Genomic DNA, 21048 nt, shown 5'->3' with positions numbered 1-21048 from the left:
ATTTAAAGGAAAATATAATCACACACCATTTATCCCATAGCTTAACTTCTATCATCTCTAACTCGTAGCAAGACAGCCATGACCCAGACTGTGTGAAAGAAGTCTCTGATGCATATGATGGCCATGAGACCCATATTCTTTATTCCACCAGAATATACTAGAGACACGTGTAAGGTAGAGAAGGAAAGGTCAGAGTTCATTCATTTAGTAAGCTCATTATCTATTTCTGAGTCATTCAGTAGATGGCTAGTCTGTCCATTTCCTGTTCCTACAGCCTAGAACACTTATTTTAGAACTAGCAGGACTTGCTCCTTCGCTCCTCTCCTGTCTTCACTTATATACCCCTTATCAGTGAGATCTTTCCAGACCCCCAGATAAAATTTCACCCATTTCCCTTCCCTCACTCTATTGCTTTCCATAGTTCCTACCTTCTGTCACACTTTCTACTGTTGACTCCCCTCAACTAAAACATAAGCTCCAATGATAGCAAAGTTTTGTCTGTTTTATTCACTGATGTATTGCTGACATCTAGAATAATATCTAATACCTGATGCTTAGATTTATCAATCTGTTATTTAATGAGTGAATCAATAAAATAATGAAGGGATAAATCACTACCCAGAGCTATCATATAAGTTGATGCCCAATATGTGGTAGGAAGCAAGGAAAACTGTGTAAATTATTTCTATATTTGGCCTACTAACAGGAAGAAATCTTTTCCTGATGATTATTTTCCCCCAATTTTTTTATTGTGGTAGTAAATAACATAAACTTAACCATCTTAACCATTTCAAATTCAGTGGTATTACCTACATTCATATTGTTGTGAAATAATCACCAGAACTCTTTTCATCTTGTAAAACTGAAACAATTAATTAAACAGTAATTCCCCTCCCCACATCTGTGGCAAACACCATTCCACTTTTTGTCTCTATGAATTTAACTACCCTAGTTATCACATGTAAATAGAATCACACAGTATTTGTCTTTTTGTGATTGCCTTATATCACTTAGTATAATGTTCTCTGTGGTTCATCCATGTTGTGGCATGTGTCAGAATTCCCTTCCTTTTTAAGGCTGAATAATATTCCATTGCATGTATATACTACATTGATCTGTCAAGGGACACTTTGGTTGCTTCCATATTTTAGCTATTGTAAAATAATGCCATTATCAACATGGGTATTCAAACACTTCTTTAAGGCTCTGCTTTAAATTATTATGGATATACATCCGAAGTAAAACTGCTAGATCATGTGACTTTTAATCTATTTTTAACTTTTTGAGGAAATGCCAAACTAATTTTGCAAATAGCTACACCATTTTATAGTCCCACTGACAGTGGATAAAGGTTCCAATTTCTCCCCAGCCTTGCCAACGCCTCTCATTTTCTGTTTTATGGCATGCTTTACCCTGCATCTCTTATTTAACTCAACACTGTGGGTTTCGGTCATCAGGAAAAATGCACACACGTAAATAAAGCTAATGTAAAGGTAAAGGAAATAAGATTCCAGGGGGAAAGATCGATTAACACACCCAAAAGTAGAGTCAAGAGGAAATAAGAGATGAGAGAAGAGATGGAATATATCCTATTCAAACAGTAGTGGAGTAAATTCAAAACTTCAGTAGCTTTGAGAGGCAAGCGTAATATGTTTGTGGTATTTTATGACTTGTCAGTTCTCTAAATCCTGAAAATAGATAGAGGACTAGGGGCACTGTTCTCTTGACTCCCTCCTGGGCTTAGTTCCAAAGTTGTGAACTACTCCAACTTGTTTTTAAAAAGCGGGGAGTCTTTGTTTAAGGCCAAGCAAAGCATCACAGGGTGTGTCTTCATTCGCTTGCCTCCCCCTCATTGTAAGCCACTCAGCCTGGGCAGCTGTGACTTAGTCTTTAGTACCACACACTCTGGCTGAAACAAAAATTGTCCCCTCACACTGAAAAGCAGGGATGATGTCTGCCTCCTCCAATCAATGCCATATTTTTAATATAACCACCTGCTTGGGTTTAAAAATATAAGTAGTCTCACCCTAGCTGGTTTGGCTCAGTGGACAGAGCATCAGCTGGCGAAATGAAGGGTCCTGGGTTTGATTCCAGTCAGGGCACATGCCCAAGTTGTAAGCTCGATCCCCAGTGGGGTGAGTGCAGGAGGCAGCCAATCAATGATTATCTCTCATCACTGATGTTTCTCTCTCTCTCCCTCTCTCTTCCTCTCTGAAATCAATAAAAATATATTTTTTAAAAAACTAGCCTCTTTAATGAGAAAATAGCCTAAGGTTTTGGATAACCCACAAAATCTCATTTGCAGGACACCCTGCTTCCATCAGGCTATGTCATGGCTGCAGAGGATTCCAAATGACAAGACACTGGCACAGAGAGAGCAGTCTCTGGTCCTTGGCCCAAGAAACACACAGGTCAGCATGGAAGTATCCCAATTACCTTTAGGCTTGGAGGCTTCACAGCAGTCATGTCCCAATAGGAGATTAGGGATCTCCCCAAGAGGCTTCACCTGCACAGGCATCCCACCGGCTTTCCCTCTCCAGAGACCTACACATCCTACAGGGTAGACTTGGAGGCAGGACCCTTCCTCCTGGACACATCCCAGTCTCCGCTTGCAGTCCCTCCTGACCTGTGTATCCACCATCAGTAAGTACCAGGGCATCCTTTGCTCTTTGTTTGTTTCAAATATATTTTTATTGATTTCAGAGAGGAAGGGAGAGGGAGAGAGGGTAGAAACATCAATGATGAGAGAGAATCATTGATTGGCTGCCTCCTGCACACCTCACATTGGGGATTGACTTCGAAACCCAATGTGGGGCTTGTGCCCTGACCGGGAAACAAACCATGATTTCCTGGTTCATAGGTTGACACGCAACCACTGAGCCATGCCAGCTGGGCACCAGGGCATTCTTTTCTGGCCTAAATATAGAGGGTCATTCTTCTTCCCTCTGACTGTCCTCTGATTTTTCTCTCCATTCTCCAACCATCTCTGATCCACAAAAGCAGTGGCTCTAAACCTAGAGAGCACATAAGAATCATCTGGAAATTTCAACAAAAGCACTGAAGCCAGGTTACAACCCTAGACAGAGAGAAAATCCAAATCTTAAGGGACAGGTCTCAGGTGTCCACTTTTATTGTTGCTGCTTGTTCATTTGTGTCCCAATGAATGTAACCTAAGTTGAAGGTTGAAAACCTCTGGCCTAAAGATTTAGGATTTTGGAATCCTGCTTTTGGAACTGGCACCTTCCTCCTCTGAAGGGGAAGGAGAGTAACAGAGTCAACTACCTAAAATGAGGAACAAGCCCCGGCCAGGTGGCTGAGTCGTTTGGGGTGTTATTTCATACACCAAAAGGGCATCTACGTAGGTTTCAAGTTTGATCCCTGGTTGGGATTGTATGGGAGGCAACCGATCTTTCTCCCTCTCTCTTTCTTTTCTCTCTCTCTGCCCCCTATTCTCTTTCTCTCTCCCCCCCTTTCCTCTCTCTCTCAAATTAATAAAGATATCCTCAGGTGATGATAAAAAATAAAATCAGGAACAAAGTAAACGGATGTACCAGCCAAAGAAATCAAAACCAAAGGCAAATGTCTCATAACGATCTTCGGATCTTCTAGTTGGGTTTTGAAATATCCAAAGGTACATGTCTTATTTTGACTTTTCTTACCAACATATCAATGCATGTTTTCTGGTCTCCTTAATAAAAAGGATTTTTGCATTCTCAAGCATTTGATATAGTATTTTCCACTGAAATGAAAGTAGTCTACATGCTATGTGTTTGAAAGATAAGGGTATTCAGTGGTTCATTTACTACTGTGCTCCATCAAAATAGAGACTGTGCTATTTTAGCTCCATCTTAAATGGCTCTGCTCAATGAGAAAGCACCAGGTATCTCATATTTGAACGAGTTCTGTATTTCATCAACCTTCAGAGGAAAGCCTTTTCCAGAGAACTCATCTAAAAATTTTAACAGCTCATTTTTACTCCTAAGTCTTTATACTGTTGCCTAACCTCTTTTCATTACAGGTATTTAATTTAAACCATTAAATTAATAGACGATTATATCTAACTATTTAAGTTTGCTCAGAGCATTTCAAACATATACTTACTTCCAGCTTTCACCCATGCCAATATCAAGAAAATAAAAATCCTTTTAGCAAGGTAATAAAAATCACATGGGGTATTTGTTATCTCACTTGTTCGCTTTATTTCTTACCTTCATGGGCAGTTTTTGGCATAACAATGAATGCTTACCCATTACTGTCAAGTACCTGTCTCACTGCTGTGTGCTTTTGTCGTAAATCACAAGTATCCTCCTTGAAAGCTGCCCAAGTGCCTAATGATAACATCTTATCAAACAGCCTAAACATGAGAGTTTACATGGAGATAAATGCAAGTCGGGGACCAATAAATCAAGTAGGCTGACCATTCTAGAAATCAAAAGGCATAGAGGAGAGATTAGACCCCCGACACACACTCAATTTCTGGCACTCCTGTTTCCAAATTCATAACAGAGCAAGAGTGACTCAGAGATCTCTTATGGGAGAGAACATGATTTAGACTCACATGCAAATCTCAAGGCCAAAACCTCGCTCAGAGTTTGGGAACAAGTGTTTTAGATTCACCCTTTCAAAGGCTGAGGGAAACTTTCCTACCCAAAAGCACAGAGCCTCATATAAAATAAATGGTTATGACAGGGAATCCCCTGCCCCCTGGGGGGAATAATTACATTAGAACATACTTTTTAAGAGTCAGATAATTTTCCTCAATGTTGATCTCTCAGAACTTTATTATCTCACGAAATACGGTTGTTTTCCCTTTTTTAAAAAAACTTTAAAAATATATTTTTATTGATTTCAGAGAGGACAGGAAAGGGAGGGGGAAAGAGAAACATCAATGATGAGAGAGAATCATGATCAGCTGACTCCTGCATGCCCCACACTGGGGATCAGACCCACAACCCGGCATGTGCCCTGATGGGAATCAAACCCTGACCTTCTGGCCCATAGGTCAACACTCAACCACTAGGCAACACTGGCTGGGCTGTTTTCACTTTCTAACTAGGAAAAAGCTCAAGTTGCTTTTCTGTTCGACACATTGCCTTTACTCTCCAGCATCTTGCCTGGCACTCACTCTCTCAGGTGGGGTTTTTCTAAAAGGCTATTGTCAGTGCACAGAATTGGGAAGGGCTATTTTGGAATTCTTTCTGTCAAGGACCACAGGGGTTAGACTTTGAAAGAGATTGATTTGGTAAGCATTAGAACAGTTTTGGTGATGAATGAACATTTGAATTTTCTCATTTGAAGAAGTTGCATCATGAACCTTGAACTCCCTGATTACCAAGATCATTTCCCACTAATCTCAGTGGTCATATTTTCTAACCCTCATAACTGTACATTCGATACAAGAATAAAATGATGAATGAGTAGATGAGTGAATGAATGCATAACTTAATTATTCAATAAATCAATGTATCACCAAAGCTGATGTACCTTCTTTAATTCTAGGCTCAATAATTTTGGGACAAATAGAATTTTCAACCTGACTATTGACTTCAAAAAAGTTAGTGTCAGGCTAAAAAAAGGGGAAAGAATGATTTTGACATACTTGGAAAACCAACTAATCGGTGGCAGCAGATACTAATTGATCTGGGACATAGAAGAGAATGATCTTTGGAAATAAGAAATGTCAATAATAGTAAATGCTGTGTCAGGAACTCAGGGTGAACAAAGGGTGCCTTCAGGCTTGTCAATTAATCCGAGTAAATTGTCTTCTGGAAATGAAACATTGAAAAGACACGGCAGCAGACATCTATTATACACCTCATTTATTACACAGGCAAATAACCACTTAGTGGAAAAAGTATTCTTTGCAGATAAAGAAATGACAGAGATTAGAGGCGGGGGCCTACTCTATTGTAGAAAATAAAGAGCACAATTGGCCAAACAGACTTATTGTCCAGACCCCAGGGTAAATGTCAGAGTTCTAGTTTACCATGAAAGTGTCTAAGAGAGATCATTGAATCTGGTCTAGAAAAGAAATAACTGCAGGGAGAACGCTTGTCTTCAAGGTCTCCTCATTCCCATCTATAGTCCCAACTGTAAAATCCTAACGTCCTCCAGGCACCACATGCTCATGTGCCTTGGGAAACTCCATCCGCTCCTCTTGGCTTGTAAGACACAGTCCAAACACTCCATTCTGGCAATCAAGCAACTTTTTCTTTGTTTACCATTTTAATGAATTTATTGGAGTGACATTGGCTAATAAAATGATATAGATTTCAAGTATACCATTCTACCATATATCATCTGTATTGTGTGCTCACCACCCCAAGTAAGCACATTTTCTTAGTGCATTTGGCTTATACTTCCATCATAGTACTTAGTCCAACATGCTTAATATCATAATTATTTTTTGAGATGAATGTTCCCATCATATTGTAAATTTCTGTTGAAAAAAAAAGATTATTTTCATCAACAGCTCCTCATGTCAAAGGAAACAAAATTTGTTGAGAAAATATTCAGTGTCAGTTACTTTGTATTCCTTAGCTCCATTTTCCAAATGTTTCTAGTTCTCTACCCTTCTAGGCACAAGGTAGCACTACATTTTCTCATCCCCTTGTAGTTGGTTGGGGAATGGGGACTCCAGTCAATGAGTTATGGGTAGAAGGAATATATATCATTCCCTGGTAAGAACATTGAATGGCTGACACATGAACCTCCAGGCTCTCTTTTCCCTGTCTTGATGGCCAGCAATGTTCACAATACTGCTAACTTCAGCATTTAGTAGCCCAAAGTAATAATGATGAGCATCAGCATCCTTCCTATTGACCAATGACAGGCATAATGCATGACCTAGAAATAAAATCTTCTTCTTTTAAGTCCCTCATATTTGGGGTTGTTTATTTCTGCAAAATATCCTATCCTGACTGATAAGTGCCATGGGAAATATTTTCACGTATATAATTTTATTTTTACAATAACCTATAGGCATATAGCACATATAAACAGTATTTTATTTTAAAAAATTACAGAAAGGAATATTGAGCCCCAGGTCAAGTGATTTTATTCATTCCTTCATTTAATAAATATTATTGAGCACTGCTCTGTGCCAGCTTATGTTCTGAGTAACCAAGATAGAGTAATGAATAAAAGAGAAAAGGGCCCTGCTCCCAGAGCTTACATGCTCAAAGAAAGCCACAAATTTTAAAAAGATCATATATAAATAATGAAATTTCAGATAGTAATAAGTACTGTCCAGAGAATTAAAATCAGGTGATAAGACAGAAAAATGGATGCCTAATTATATTAACCAAAGAAAGCCTCTCTGAGCTGATCACTCTTAGGCTAATATCTGAATGACAAGAAAAGCAGATATCAAGGAGGAAATATCTTTTAAGAAGGAGAAAAAGCTCATGCAAAGGTCCTGGGGCAGAATAAGTTTGTTGAATGGGGAAAAAACTTAAAAGTCAGAGTAGCCACTCCATAATGGACAGGGATGGAAATGGTACAAGATAAAGTCAGAGAGGTAGAAAGAAAAACCATACAGGTTTTTATATCAAAATAAGCAGAATGAATTTAATTCCTGTGCAATGGGATACTACTAGTATATGAGAGTTTTAAGTGGATTTGTATAACTTTCTGCTTCAAAAGTTTGCTCTAGCTGCTATGTGAAGAAAGGTACAGTGGAGGAAAACCGGGCCACAGATAGTGCAGAATGGTTCCCACTGCAGCTGCTCAGCAGGTTGGTGGTACAGGATATGGACAGAAGTGGGCTGACTTAGGATAGGGGATGAAGAGTAGAGTCAACAAGACTGGTACGTGGTCTGACAGTGGAGGAGCAAGAGAACAAAATGAATCAAGTATAATGCCTAGATGTTTAGCTCAAAAACTAGGTAGATGGTGGTTTTATTCGCTGAGATGGAGAAAAGTGGAAGAGGAGATTTTCAGATATGGGAGAAAAAAGATCAAGGGTTTTGTCTGATACATGTTTAACATAAAATGCATATGAAATAGCTAAGTGTAGATGTCAAGTTGAATCTATGATTCAGAAGCTCAGCAGAAAGATTAAAACTGATAGAATTTAAGTGTTATTGACAAAAGTGCTATTAAGTCCTAGGATAGAATTAAGGCATCTAAAAAGAATATAAGAAGACAAACAATCCAATTACAAAATGAGCAAAGGACCTAAATAGACACTTCTCCAAAGTGGACATACAGAAGGCCAAGAGACATAGAAAAAATACTCAGCCACTGATCATCTGAGAGATGCAAATTAAAATGACAATGAGGTATCATCTCACACCTGTCAGAATGGCTGTCATCAACAAATCAACAAATAACAAGTGTTGGCAAGGATGTGGAGAAAAAGGAACCCTAGTACACTCCTGGTGGGAACGCAGACTGGTGCAGCCACTGTGGAAAACAGTATGGGGTTCCTCAAAAAAATTAAATATGGAACTTTCATTTGACCCAGTGATCCCACATCTAGGAATATATCCTAAGAAATCAGAAATACCAATCAGAAAGAATATATGCACCCCTATGTTCATAGCCGCACAATTTACAATAGCTAAGATCTGGAAACAGCCTAAGTGCCCAGAGCACCTGTCCTAGTAGGCATGCAACAAGCAGCAGCTCCCGCCTTCCTCCCTCAGAGAAAAAAACAAGGGTAGAGCTGGAATGCTGATGTAATTTCCCCAGGGCTTTCCACACAGCAGGGCCTGGATTAAGGTTTATTGAGTTATAGGATATGATGCCACTGCCTTGGGAGGATATGCACGGTTCCTTCTAGTTTTAGGATTAAAATAAGTGAAGGTACTGGTTTACTATTAAGAATGGAGAATAGTCATCTATAGCAACACAGATTTGTACATTGTGTTGGTTTACAGGTCCAAAAGATTTTTGCCCCCTTAAAATGTTTAGATCTCAGCATGTTGTGCTTACTAGTATACAGCCTCTCTCTCTCTCTCTCTCTCTCTCTCTCTCTCTCTCTCTCTCTCTCTCTCTCCCCCTCCCTCCCTCCCTCCCTTCCTTCCTCCATCCATCCAGGAACTTCAGTTATATGAGGTAAAAGATAAATGAGATTTGGCCTTCTGTGGCCATTAGAAACCTCCATCAATATGAGCTCACCAGCCTCTTAGTTAAAGAACAGTAACTTATAAATATACAACAATCTATGGCAAAGGTATTTGGACATACAAACATTGCTTCCCTAACTTTTAAAAAATACACATTTCTTTTAATTGATTTCAGAGAAGAAGGGAGAGGGAGAGAGAGAGACATCAATGCTGAGTGAGAATCATTGATCAGCTGCCTCCTGCACACCCCCTACTGGGGATCAAGCCCACAACCTGGGTCTGTGCTCTGACAGGGAATCAAACCATGCCTTCTTGGTTCATAGGTCAACTGAACCACACCAGTGGTGTGGCTGCTTCCCTAACTTGTGCAACTTTTTATTCTTCCCAAAAGGTCACTCGGAATAAAATATATGAAAAAAGGAGTGGCATTCCATTCTCAGTGAAGAATCTATCTTTTATATGCCAATGTTTTCAGGATAAAGAGAAAGATGCAAGAATCAGGAAAAGGCACAACATGACTAAAATCTTGTGTTCACCAGGCCCTTTTCTTATAGGTTTCAGACTGCTCATTGGAAGACATTTGGCCAAGAGAAGAAAGCCTCAAAATCTTCCACCACCCTTAACCAATTTACTGTTCATGACTCCATATATGTGATTGAAAGTATATTGGAATCTAAACCAAATGCCCCACAAAGCCAGCATTACTGTCACAAAGACACCAACACAGTCCCTGGATTCCCATTTTACTCCTGATAGCCCAGTGATACTGGGAGAAGAGGGAGGAAACTATGAGTTATCTATCAAAAGTCTTGATTTGATCCCATATGCCCAATCCCTGCCCACCAGGTACTCCTACTTTTCCTTTCAATTTAATCCTAGTCTTTCCCAATAGGGGAACAAAGTTCATTTTCTTAGATGCAAAAACATTTCATTATGATGGAAGGAAAATAGTTTGATACATTTTAGAACTGATGTCTCTAAGCCCCTCCATGTTACTACAGGCAACTGGGACTTCAACTTCAAATCATGCACCCATGCATGCATGCTCACATCCACAGGCAGAAATACAGGGAGTGGAATTAAATTTTGCAGGTAAAATTTTTTATCACTTTTTTTCTCAAAAGGTTAGGGTAAATAATGTAAGAGAAAGACAATTTAGGCAAAAAATGTACTTAGTACACTTGATGTTAAATGGAACAACACAGATGTGGTGCAGAGAAGGGTTGAATCAGATTCTTTTTTTTTTTAGTTACTTTTTATATTGTCTAAAGTTTTACATATGTCTCCTTTTCCCCAAATTGATCCCCTGCCCCAGCCATTCCCACCCCAGGCAAGCCCCCACCGACCCAGTGTCTGTGTCCATTGGTTATGGTAATATGAATGCATACAAGTCCTTTGGTTGCTCTCTAACCCCCACTCCCCTACCATTTGTCTCTGGATCTATTCTTGTTCATCAAATTATGTTGATCATTATATCCCACATATGAGTGAGATCATGTGGTATTTATCTTTCTCCGACTGGCTTATTTCGCTTAGCATAATTGTCTCCAGTTCCATCCATGCTGTTGCAAATGGTAAAAGTTCCTTCCTTTTTATAGCAGCATAGTATTCCATTCTGTCGATGTACCACAGTTTTTTAATCCACTCATCTGCTGATGGGCACTTAGGAAGTTTCCAAATCTTAGCTATGGTAAATTGTGCTGCTATGAACATAGGGGTGCATATATCCCTTCTGATTGATGTCTGCTCACCTGTACAAGAGAAGTCATCCACGCGAATGTATCCTGGGACACAGTCACAGCGATATAACCCGGGAAGGTTGACACACACAGTATTGGCATGACAGTAATGCATCTTAGCTGCACACTCATCAATATCTGAAAGAGAAAAAAAAAGATGCAATATTCTGTTAGTCGAATTATTAAACCAGAGTGGAATCATCTTCCAATGAAATTAGAAGATGTGAATGCTCATTGAAACCAAGAGAAAAAGCAAGGTGTATTAAACGCAAAAGTTTAAGGCAAATTCGGCTGGAGCATTAGATCAAATCTTGGGCAAAAAGTATTTCACAAAAAATGTAAGGTGCAACACAACAATTAAAAGCTCAAGAAATATAAAGACTAAATGTACTATTATTCATCTCTCACCATCAAGAGACCTTGATTTAATGTCCAAAATTAAATAGTTCTGTGTCCAGTGAGTTGATACTAATTAATATTTATTAGGTATCTACTGCACATGGTATAGCTGTTATCTGCAAGATGAGGGGAATATATCCCCTCCCACTTGTGTGTCTTACTAAGACATGCTTTAATCCATCTGCTACAAAGTGATGGTACAGCCACTTTCTCTCATGTTGCAATGTGAATACAGATAGCAACTACTGTCTCATGCAAATTAATGTCTTTCATCTCTTGACCTGGAGATCTATCCCATATGATAGAAAAATGGTCTGATTCAACAACAAAAAACTTTCTTTATAATGGAGGTCAGAGCATCACCTGCTTTCTCATAAAACTCCAGGATAAAAATTAAAATAGGCTACAAATGTAAATACAGAGTTTAGTTTTTTTGGAGGTTGTGTTCAAAAATGACTTTATGTTCATTTTACTCATACTGCTTATGTGTGATGTCCAGAGAGAGGGAAAGATATAAACCCAGCATGAGAACCCAAGATAGAAAATGTGAGTTCTAGCTCTGGTTCTGTTAATTACTAGCCGGTGACTAGCACGTAACCACTGTGAGTCCCAGAATACTCATCAGCTTGTCATATGGGTCAGTTAGGAACCTACTGCTTTATGTCTTTATCTATATAATATCTAATTTAATCCACATATAGTTCCATGAGTGAAGTACAGCATTACTCCCATTTTAAAATCTATTTATTTTAAGAGTAAAAGTATATATTCTTTTCAATGCTAAAGATCTGTCAGCCTATAAATACTGTGGGCAATTGAGGCCTGGGAGAATCAGCAAGACTTCTGTAACTAGTTTTAAGAACAAAACAGCAGAAATTAGTGAAATAATTCATGCAATGAACAAAATGCTCTATCTGCACAATACCATGTACTTCCACTAGTGATCCAGGACAATGCATAATAAAAACAAATTAACACCAGGAATATAAAAATGATATAAGATAACATCAAGCAAGGGTGTGGAGGGAACTTCCCCAGATATTTGAGATAGGATAGTAACTACACAGAAGCATGAGATGGAAGTCAGATCTTTCTGGCAGACAGGGAATTTGAATTCTTTAACAAGCTGGCTCCTGACATTCCTTAAACATTTTGCTTCACAGAGGAGTGAATATCATGAAAGTCAAGAAGAAAAGTGTTTCGGGAAAAGTATAATGATCACTTTTGTCAATTGCTGCTATGAAGTTGAATAAAATAAAGGGAGAAGTAACCATTGCCTTTGGCAAGCAGTTCACTGCTAATCTTGACCTAATAAGAGTAGTTTGGGGAAAGGAATGGGGCAAAGTTTGGCTGGAGTCAATTAAAGAGAAAATGTAATAGGAGGGAGTAGAGACAGAAAAACAAGGCAAACCTTTTGAGATATTTCCCCATAAAGAAAAGTTGAGTAGAAGCTGTTGGGAGACTTGGAGATGAGAGAGAGTCTTGTTCAAAGATGGAAAAGATCACAGCATGATTGTATGCTGTTTGAAATTATTCCATACTAGTGACCTGGTGCATGGAATTCATGCACATTAAAAGGGAATTAATCATAGGAAATATTTTAATATTGCTATTTTCCCTTTCTCTATATAGAAGTGTCAGAGATGAAAGAAAATTAGTAAAATGTATATGAAAATAATACATAAATGTATTAATAAACAATCACAACATGATATAACAACCACAAAGACATGATATAAAAACAACAAAAACATGATGTAAAAGCAACACTGATACAAACAATGACTGATAAATTGATTAAACTTATTTTAATGTCTCCCTGTATACCACATTAAGAGTGAGAACACTTTCAGAGTGCTTGACTAATTTCCCTTGAGATGAAGTATTTACAACTTTAAAATCACACGCTCTTTCGAACTCGAGAGAAAGCAGCATATAACTGACCATGTGCGAAAACGGGTTCAGGTAGGAATATTTTTATTCTATCTAGAGTTTGTCCTTGTGATTGATTAATTGTCACCGCAAATGCTGGCATCATGGGAAACTGTCCTCGAATTAATTTAAGTGGGAGGCCAGTGTCAGATGGGGACAAATCAATTCTTGGAATCAGAACAACCTCTCCTTCTGCAGATCCTGTTAATACTTCATTCAGCTTTGATAATGTTAGGTAGCAATCTTTCGATAATAAATCTAGTACCATTACAAAGACCCCATTTACTATTAAGATTTCTCAGTAGCATGATGATTGCACCCACTTTCAATTTTAATTTATGACATGGCATTCCCGAAGGAGTAATACTATTAAAGAATTCATTAGGAAAATTTTCCTTTTCAGTATTATCTATTGAATCAATGGAATCATCACTCAAATATGTGTGAAAATCTCCGAGTATATCCAAAATTTCTTCATTTAATTTTTGAATGTGCTCATTTTTTGGACAGAGAATTGCACATTTAGACATATTTTTAATATTATCTATAGATATAGTATTTCCAAAGGTAGCTTTAATAATAGATCCGTTACTATAATTGTTCCCTCTCACCACCGTGCCGCAGCTGGGGCCCAGAGCTCCCTCCCGCCTTGCCGGCCAGGACTCAGACTGACTATCCCGCCGTGCTGGCCAGGACCCAGGCTGACTCCCACCACCAGCCTGCTGTTCGGTTGTCCGTCCGGTCATTTAAGTCGTGACAGCCCCTGGATTTTTATATATTAGGATGAGTGAAGAAAAATGGTGATGTAGCAGAGAGATATCATTGCTGGAGCCAAGTTCTAGACAAGGCAGGAGGAGTTGATCTCCAGTGCACAAATGGAGCAAGTCATCTTTACAAGTTTGAAGGCAAGTACTAAGGGAAGAGGCATATTTGGTGGTAGGGAGTGAAGTGATTCTTTTTTGCTTGTTTTTATTTTCTCAATGAAATGAAAAGAGGGGGTGACATCTGAGAATTGGGAGAAGGAGAGGAGGTACTGTATGTTTAAGGAAAAGGGAGAAGGTATTAAAGACTCATTCCGGGATGAGGAAAGGATAATTTACTAGGGTGTGTAATAGGATGGCTAAGGAGCTACTTGTGATTTTTGGTCATAAATGTTAAGCGAGCGCATTCAGCATGGTTACATGTTTTTCACCAGTCTCATTCAGATAGTTAGGACAAGTGCAGGGCAATTGGAAGGCTATAGCCAGAGATGAGGTTTTAGCCAAATATGATGAGTAAAAAGAGATACAAGGGAATTGAGTGTATAAGAAAAGAGGCGATGAGAATGAGGTGCCAAGGAACCTCGGCTATTAAGGGAGGAAGTGAAGACATGAAGAAGGAGGAAGACAGTTGAAATGGACTGGACATTATGGCGGACTCTGTGTTGCACTGCCTAGGTATCTCCACAGAACTAAAGAACAGTCTCCTGTGATCATCAACTGTTAGCCTTTCAAAAAAATTGTCCTTGGTTAAAGAGATATAACTCACCCACAGTCACACTCTCATCCTGAGGGTAAACTACAATTAAGACTGGTTCTCCTTTATCTCAAGGATGAATAATTCTAAAGGACTGCCCCAGGTTCAGAGTACTCAATAAATTGAGCTAACTCACCCCTCTACCCTTCCCATCTCCTGTCTTTCACAGGTGTGCAGCCCTATAGCACTCCCTGGTAAACTGCCTTGTATGTCACTTTCCATTTCATGGGATGCTTCCTGGGGAACCAAATATCAGCAGGGATCCTGATGGAGGCAAGGAATTATCACAGTGAGGGTACTAGAGTGCGTGAGCTGGGAAACTGGGAAATGGAGCCATAGAGTAGCGTGCTTGGCATTAAGATTTTGGAGGAAATTTAGTTATTGTTGATTACAAGGTCTTTCACATGACTACTGAAGCCTGGAAGAATAGATCATTGTGAGGGTCGGGGAACACCAAGAGAAGTCAGGTATTGAAGGGGGTTGCTGGCATTAATGTTATTCATCAAATACCAGTTTTCCTCCTTCTGGGTACATAATGCAACAGTACTAGCTGCTCCTTTTCGAAGTGAAGCCTGGCTTTATGACTGAGCATGAACATTAATTAGCCCTCTACTAAGCCCCATGGAAGAGTGATGAACAAAATGCCATCATGGACCTCACAGCCTGGTAAAGCACTGAGCAAAACTTGCTACGTTCTATTGAGAAGTTAAGACTTTTCACCAGGGGGATTTGACCTACTCTTCTTAGGGTCAGAGAAGGATTCTCAATGGAAAGGATGCTCCATTTGAGACCTGAAATGGAAGTGAAAGAGGTAAAGGGTAGAGGAATAACATTCCTGACAGAGAAGAATGTTTAAGAAAAATTAGAGGGAAGGAGTTTGGCCTACTTAAAAAGAACCAGGAAGATAAGCTGGAGCTGGATCCCTGCTGGGCGGGGTAAGTCACGTGAAGGAGTCTGGACTTTAATCAGGGCAGTGAGTGACACGATCCAATTTCTGTTTTTAAAATATCACTCGGGTGCAGTGAAGAGAATGGATGGGAGCAGGGCCAGCTGAAGGCTAAATCATGTTGGTATTTTACTCACAGAGACACAGCCACACTGAACTGCGTCTCATTCTGCTGGGATGCCCGGCCATTCTTTAAGATGAGAAACGAGTCAGGACTTGCCTTAGAGGCAATTCAATCTTCAGCCCATGGGCCTCCACTGCCAAGGAAGCTGCTGACTGCAATGAATGTTTCCCTGTCAAGGACCCTCCTCAGCTCCTCCCAGAGGGAAAACCTGGCTCATTTCCCCCAGGCCACTAGCTAACTGCTGCGAGGTGTCTGCCTCATCTCGATTGGAAGGAGTTGCTTGGCTATAACAAGCTTATTTTCATTCCAACAGCCAAGCCATTTCCTTGTTTCACAGGACTCTAAGGCTTTGAATAAAAATATTTTCAAAAACTAGACAAGGAGGCAGTTAGAAAAACCCAGTGAGAATTTCTCACATAGGTTTATCCAACTCTTGCTCTCTGTAGGTCGCCGAGGCCGCCCCCCACCCCCACCAGACATCCCTGCTGCTCTGCTATGTCTCTGAGTAGGTTTGTCTTCAGTTCATACTACTAGTAATTCCGGCTCTTGCATATCTGGTAATTTCCTGGTGGCAGTCCAGAAAGAGACAGCACCAAAATAAAGCAGGAAAGTTGACAAATGTGCCAGAAAATTAAACTGTCATAACCTTATCATTGTTGCTTATCTCCCATCATGTAACCACCAGATATAGAAAACTACTTCCTGGTATAAATGAGGCAGAGGGGAGAAAGAAAATGTGGGTGGCCTCCAGCTGGGCTGTGGAGACAAGATGGTGGAAGAAAGGAAGAAACTGACAACTTCCTCAGCATTTTGGGGGGATGGGGATGGGGATGGGGGTGAGAAGGGAGGTGGAGAGGGGAGGTTGTGGGGATGCGGGTGGGGAGGGGGAAAAGGGAAAGGAAGGGGGAGAGGGAGGGGAGGTGAAGGGGAGGGGGAGGGGCAGGAGAGAGGAGGGAGAGGGGAGGAGGGTGGCGTGGTAACACATTTGCCAAAAGAAAGATTGCCTCTCAGTCCGCAGGGAAAGGCACACCCTGCAGACAGTTTCAATAGGACTCAAGAGTACTTCAAAAGCAAAACTGATTATAGAGAGAATCAAAACAGAATTGACAGCTTCAGAGAGCTGGGATATCCTGAGAAAACAATCTTGAGAAATAGCAAACAACTGAGATTGTAAAAATGAGCCTGGGACAAATACTGCTTTTGGTTCACAGACAAAAGATTCTGAAAGATAATGAATAATTACAAACAAACACAATAAAAACAAAAAGCAGACCTCCCTAATGAAAGAATAAGCTGATACTCAAAGAGAGAGAAAGCGGAATTGGCCCAAAACAATGAGGACTTTATAACCACAGCCCTGAGAAGCCACCTGACCTTTGCCCAGATGCTGAGAGCTCTCTGCCTAAAGTTATCTCTCTCTCTGACAATGGTCTCTGCCAGTGTGATACCACCTGAAAGCCAGGAGGCCAGAAGAGGCTAAGCCCTGGGCTGAACCTCAAGGTGGGAGCTGAACATACTCAAGTTCAGGCTCAAGATAAAGGTCTGAATCAGTGGAGGAAGCTTTTCTAAGAACTACAATTTACATGACATCTACTTGAAGGATAAAAAGATTTTTTTTAAACGCCTACATCATTAGGCACAGAGTGATACCACGATGAGAAAGAGGCTAATGGTACGTGTCCTCCTAAGACAGTGGTTCTCAACCTGTGGGTTGCGACCCCTTTGGTGGTCGAACGACCCTTTCACAGGGGTCGCCTAAGACGATCCAGCATATCAGATATTTACATTACGATTCATAACAGTAGCAACATTACAGTTATGAAGTAGCAATGAAAATAATTTTATGGTTGGGTCACAACATGAGGAACTGTATTTAAAGGGCCAGAAGGTTGAGAACCACTGTCCTAAAACCAAGATGAATATTATGTGTCCTCCTAGGGTAAAAGTAGGAACAGGACTTGACACCTGTTTAATACTCAATAAAGAGCTGTCATTTATATCAGACATTATGTCTCATTCAGGTACAATCTCATCCCTCTACTTATTCTTCCTGACTACTGTAGGAGGTAGGTATCCCCATGTCGTGATGAGGAAACCGAAGCTCATGGATTATTAGGTCAGTTGCCCAAGACACTTAGTCAGTAAGCATAACAGCCTAGGTTTGAATCTAGACAATCTGACCCAAAGTTGGCATTGTTTTTACAAAGTTGGTGCCAGTTCTGGTCCTTAATAATATTTCAATCCTATGACTTTCAGATAATCTGATGCTATTGCAAAGTGTACAGAAGCAATGCCATCTCCAAATTCTATGTCCATGAGCTCGTCATAACATCTGTTCTGGAATAACACTCTCTGCTAAATGTCAATGCTATCCCGTGGACCTCTGCTTCTTTGGCTCTTTTAAATCAATCCTAATGCTTTCACACTTTGGGCCCCAGTCACCCAGCTCCCCCAAACAGGTAGCAGTATTCTGCTCCCAGCTGGAACCCACAGCATGATACAGTCTCTACTCTGGTTGCTTAAGACTACCAAGTGCCTCCTAGTGGATTAGAAACTAGAGACAAAAAGGCCTGGGTTTGTTTGGTGGTTTTTTTAAATTAAATTAGAGAAACTCCTATAAACCCCACTGCAGCATATAGCAGCTCAAGTATAATGGGGCTCAAACTGTGATTCATTCATATAGATTGCTTGTCACCTTTGAAATATTAGAGCCCATCTTCTGGTGGTCTTTTGAGGTAATAAAAATACAAGATTTATGTCCCTACCCAAGATGGTGGAGAAGTTTGTTTTGTTTTAAAAAGGTATACTTATGGACTTGAAAATGAAACTCGATGTGGCATAATGATTCTTCACGTATCACCAGCGTCCATCTGCATAAGAGAATTCACAGCACACACAGACCCCAATTTGGCATCATCATTAAATTTGAGAGCAGTGTCTGGTTGCAAAGGGCGAAGCAAATGCAAAGAATTCTCTTAATAAAATGATGTGATCTACTCAGGCTTATTCATAAGAATTACCTAGAAAAAGGTAACCCATGCAGGCTAGGACCAGGCAGGCGGGGTTGGAGATTGGGATGCCCCACTCCCTATGCACAGTTAAAAAGGAAACAAAGTGGGGAAAGAAAACCAATATATATGGGGACCACTCTATGCCAAGCACTGTGTGCATCTCATCTCTTTACTCCCAACCATCCCATGGCCTGGTATCAGAACCTACATGTAGAGGACCTAGAATTTCAACCCAGGTCTCTGTGACTCCAAACAAACTTGTTCCACTCTGACTATTGGACCACAGCACTGGATTGATAGTCCAGAATCGAGTTCTATTCCTGCTTTCTCTATTCTCTAAGTATTGAGCAATCTAATCACTTCTCATCTCAAGACATCAGTTTTCCTACTGGTAAAATGAGAGAGTTGAGAGCATCTAAATAGTCCCAGGTTCTAAAGTTCATGATGCATTTAAGTTTCTCTGTCCACTCATCATAAAGCCTGACGGCCTCTGAAGCAATCTCTTGAACTGCCCCCTCTCCCTCTGTTTTAAGGAGTTCCAAGATGATCCAAATGCCTTTCCCAAGACACAGGTCCTGGAAAATACTACCAAGATAATCTGAGTCTTCACACTGTTTCTTGATACCTTTGTCAACTGAGTTGGCATCTAGGCTGAAAATAAGGAGCAGCTATGGCTAGCAAACAGATATGCACACAAAACCAATGAGCAAGTTCTCTATGAATCAATAAGAGAAACTGCAGAGCAATTGTGCCAGACTTTTATCTCCTGGCTGCAGAAACCATGAGTTATAAAAACATGGTGGCCTGGACAGTAGTTTGTCATGTTAGAACTATCAACACTTGCCATCTGTGTCATACCGCATATTTTTGAAAGTCAGGGCCCATAAGATCTCTGATTTATAACTTAGAAAAATCCAGTGAAACAAACAAGATCTGGATTATGATGCCCCTTTTAAGGTGATAAAATGGAGGCCCAGAGAAGATAGAAATAGAGGCCCAAGGAACCCAGATAATCATAGAGCTAGTAATAGAATCAAGGTGTTCAAACTCTGGAATTCATGCTTTATCCAATGTTCCACGCTTCTTTACAATTATAGCTTTCTTCCTGAAGTTAGGGGAGAGAACCCAAATGCCTGCAGAGCTAGGTAGAAGATATACATGTAAAATATTTCCCTTCCACAAGTAAGGTGTCTCTGTTTTTCTTAAAACATATTCTTCTCCCTCTCCCTCCCTCTTTCTCTCTTCTCCTTCCAAGAACAAAGAAATGGTTCTCTCTTATAAGGAAAAAGGCACAGCACAAGGCCAATGATACATAGCATGTGACAAGAAACCTCAGTGGTGGAAAGAAGCCTCTGGCAGATTGGCCCTGCTCTGTGCATGACAGGGGGTGGCGCCGCAACCTCCCCATCGACCCTGCCTTGAGTGTGACAGGGGACGGTGCCCCAACCCCCCAATTGGCCCTACCCTGAGCGTGACTGAGGGTGGCATCACAACCTCCCAATCTGCCCTGCTCTGTGCATGACGGGGCGGCGCCCCAACCCCCCAATCGGCCCTGCTCTGAGCCCGACCAGGGGCTGCACCTAGGGATTGGGCCTACCCTCTGCCACCCGGGAGCAGGCCTAAGCCTGCAGGTCGTTATCTCCCGAGGGGTCCCAGACTGTGAGAGGGCACAGGCCGGGCTGAGGGACACCCCCTCCCCCCGAGTGCACAAATTGTTGTGCACCGGGCCTCTAGTTACATATAATCATCTCTAATTTACAGGTGAGGAAAGAGAGACATAGACAATACAGTACATTACCTAAGGTCACATAGTCAGGCGGTGGACCTGGACGGCCAGAACATGAACTCAGGCAGCGCGGCTCCAAGGTCTCTGTACACTTCACTATACAGCATTTCCTCACAGGGACTGTGAGCTAGATCCTTGATCTTTCTAGAGAAGTTGCATTGATTTAATTTTTTTTTAAATACTGGCTCCATTTTTGTCAAACATTTTGAGTTTTTTTTCTTTGTTGAGATCATTTACATACCATACAACTCACTCGTTTTACAACAGTGAATTGTAGAATATTTTCATGACCTCAAAAACAAACCTGTACCCTTTATATACTACCCTTAGTCCCCACATTCCTCATTCCCTCCCAGCCCAAGGCAACCTGGAATTTACTTTCTGTGGAGGCTGAGAGTGTGTTTTTTTTTTTACTGAATTTATTGGGGTGACAATGCTGGTGAACAAATTTGTACAGTTTTTTCATCTGTACACTGTACTGTGTGTTCACCACCAAAGTCAAGTCTCCATCCATCACCACTTATC

At 40.5% G+C, this 21048-nt stretch overlaps 1 protein-coding gene across 2 annotated transcripts in view; it reads right to left on the bottom strand.

Moving 5' to 3' along the window:
- The window catches only part of NELL1 (neural EGFL like 1), a 705206-nt gene that overhangs the window by 349916 nt on the left and 334242 nt on the right, over positions 1 to 21048 (bottom strand). For both annotated transcript variants that reach the window (XM_059709145.1, XM_059709146.1), the window contains exon 13: positions 10823 to 10948. In XM_059709145.1, the coding sequence (XP_059565128.1) occupies positions 10823 to 10948 (126 nt within the window). The remainder of the gene's footprint in view (positions 1 to 10822; positions 10949 to 21048) is intronic.

This window comes from Myotis daubentonii, chromosome 9 (genome assembly GCF_963259705.1).
Source record: "Myotis daubentonii chromosome 9, mMyoDau2.1, whole genome shotgun sequence".
Taxonomy (NCBI): Eukaryota; Metazoa; Chordata; class Mammalia; order Chiroptera; family Vespertilionidae; genus Myotis; species Myotis daubentonii.
This window is presented reverse-complemented; position numbering and strand designations above follow the sequence as displayed.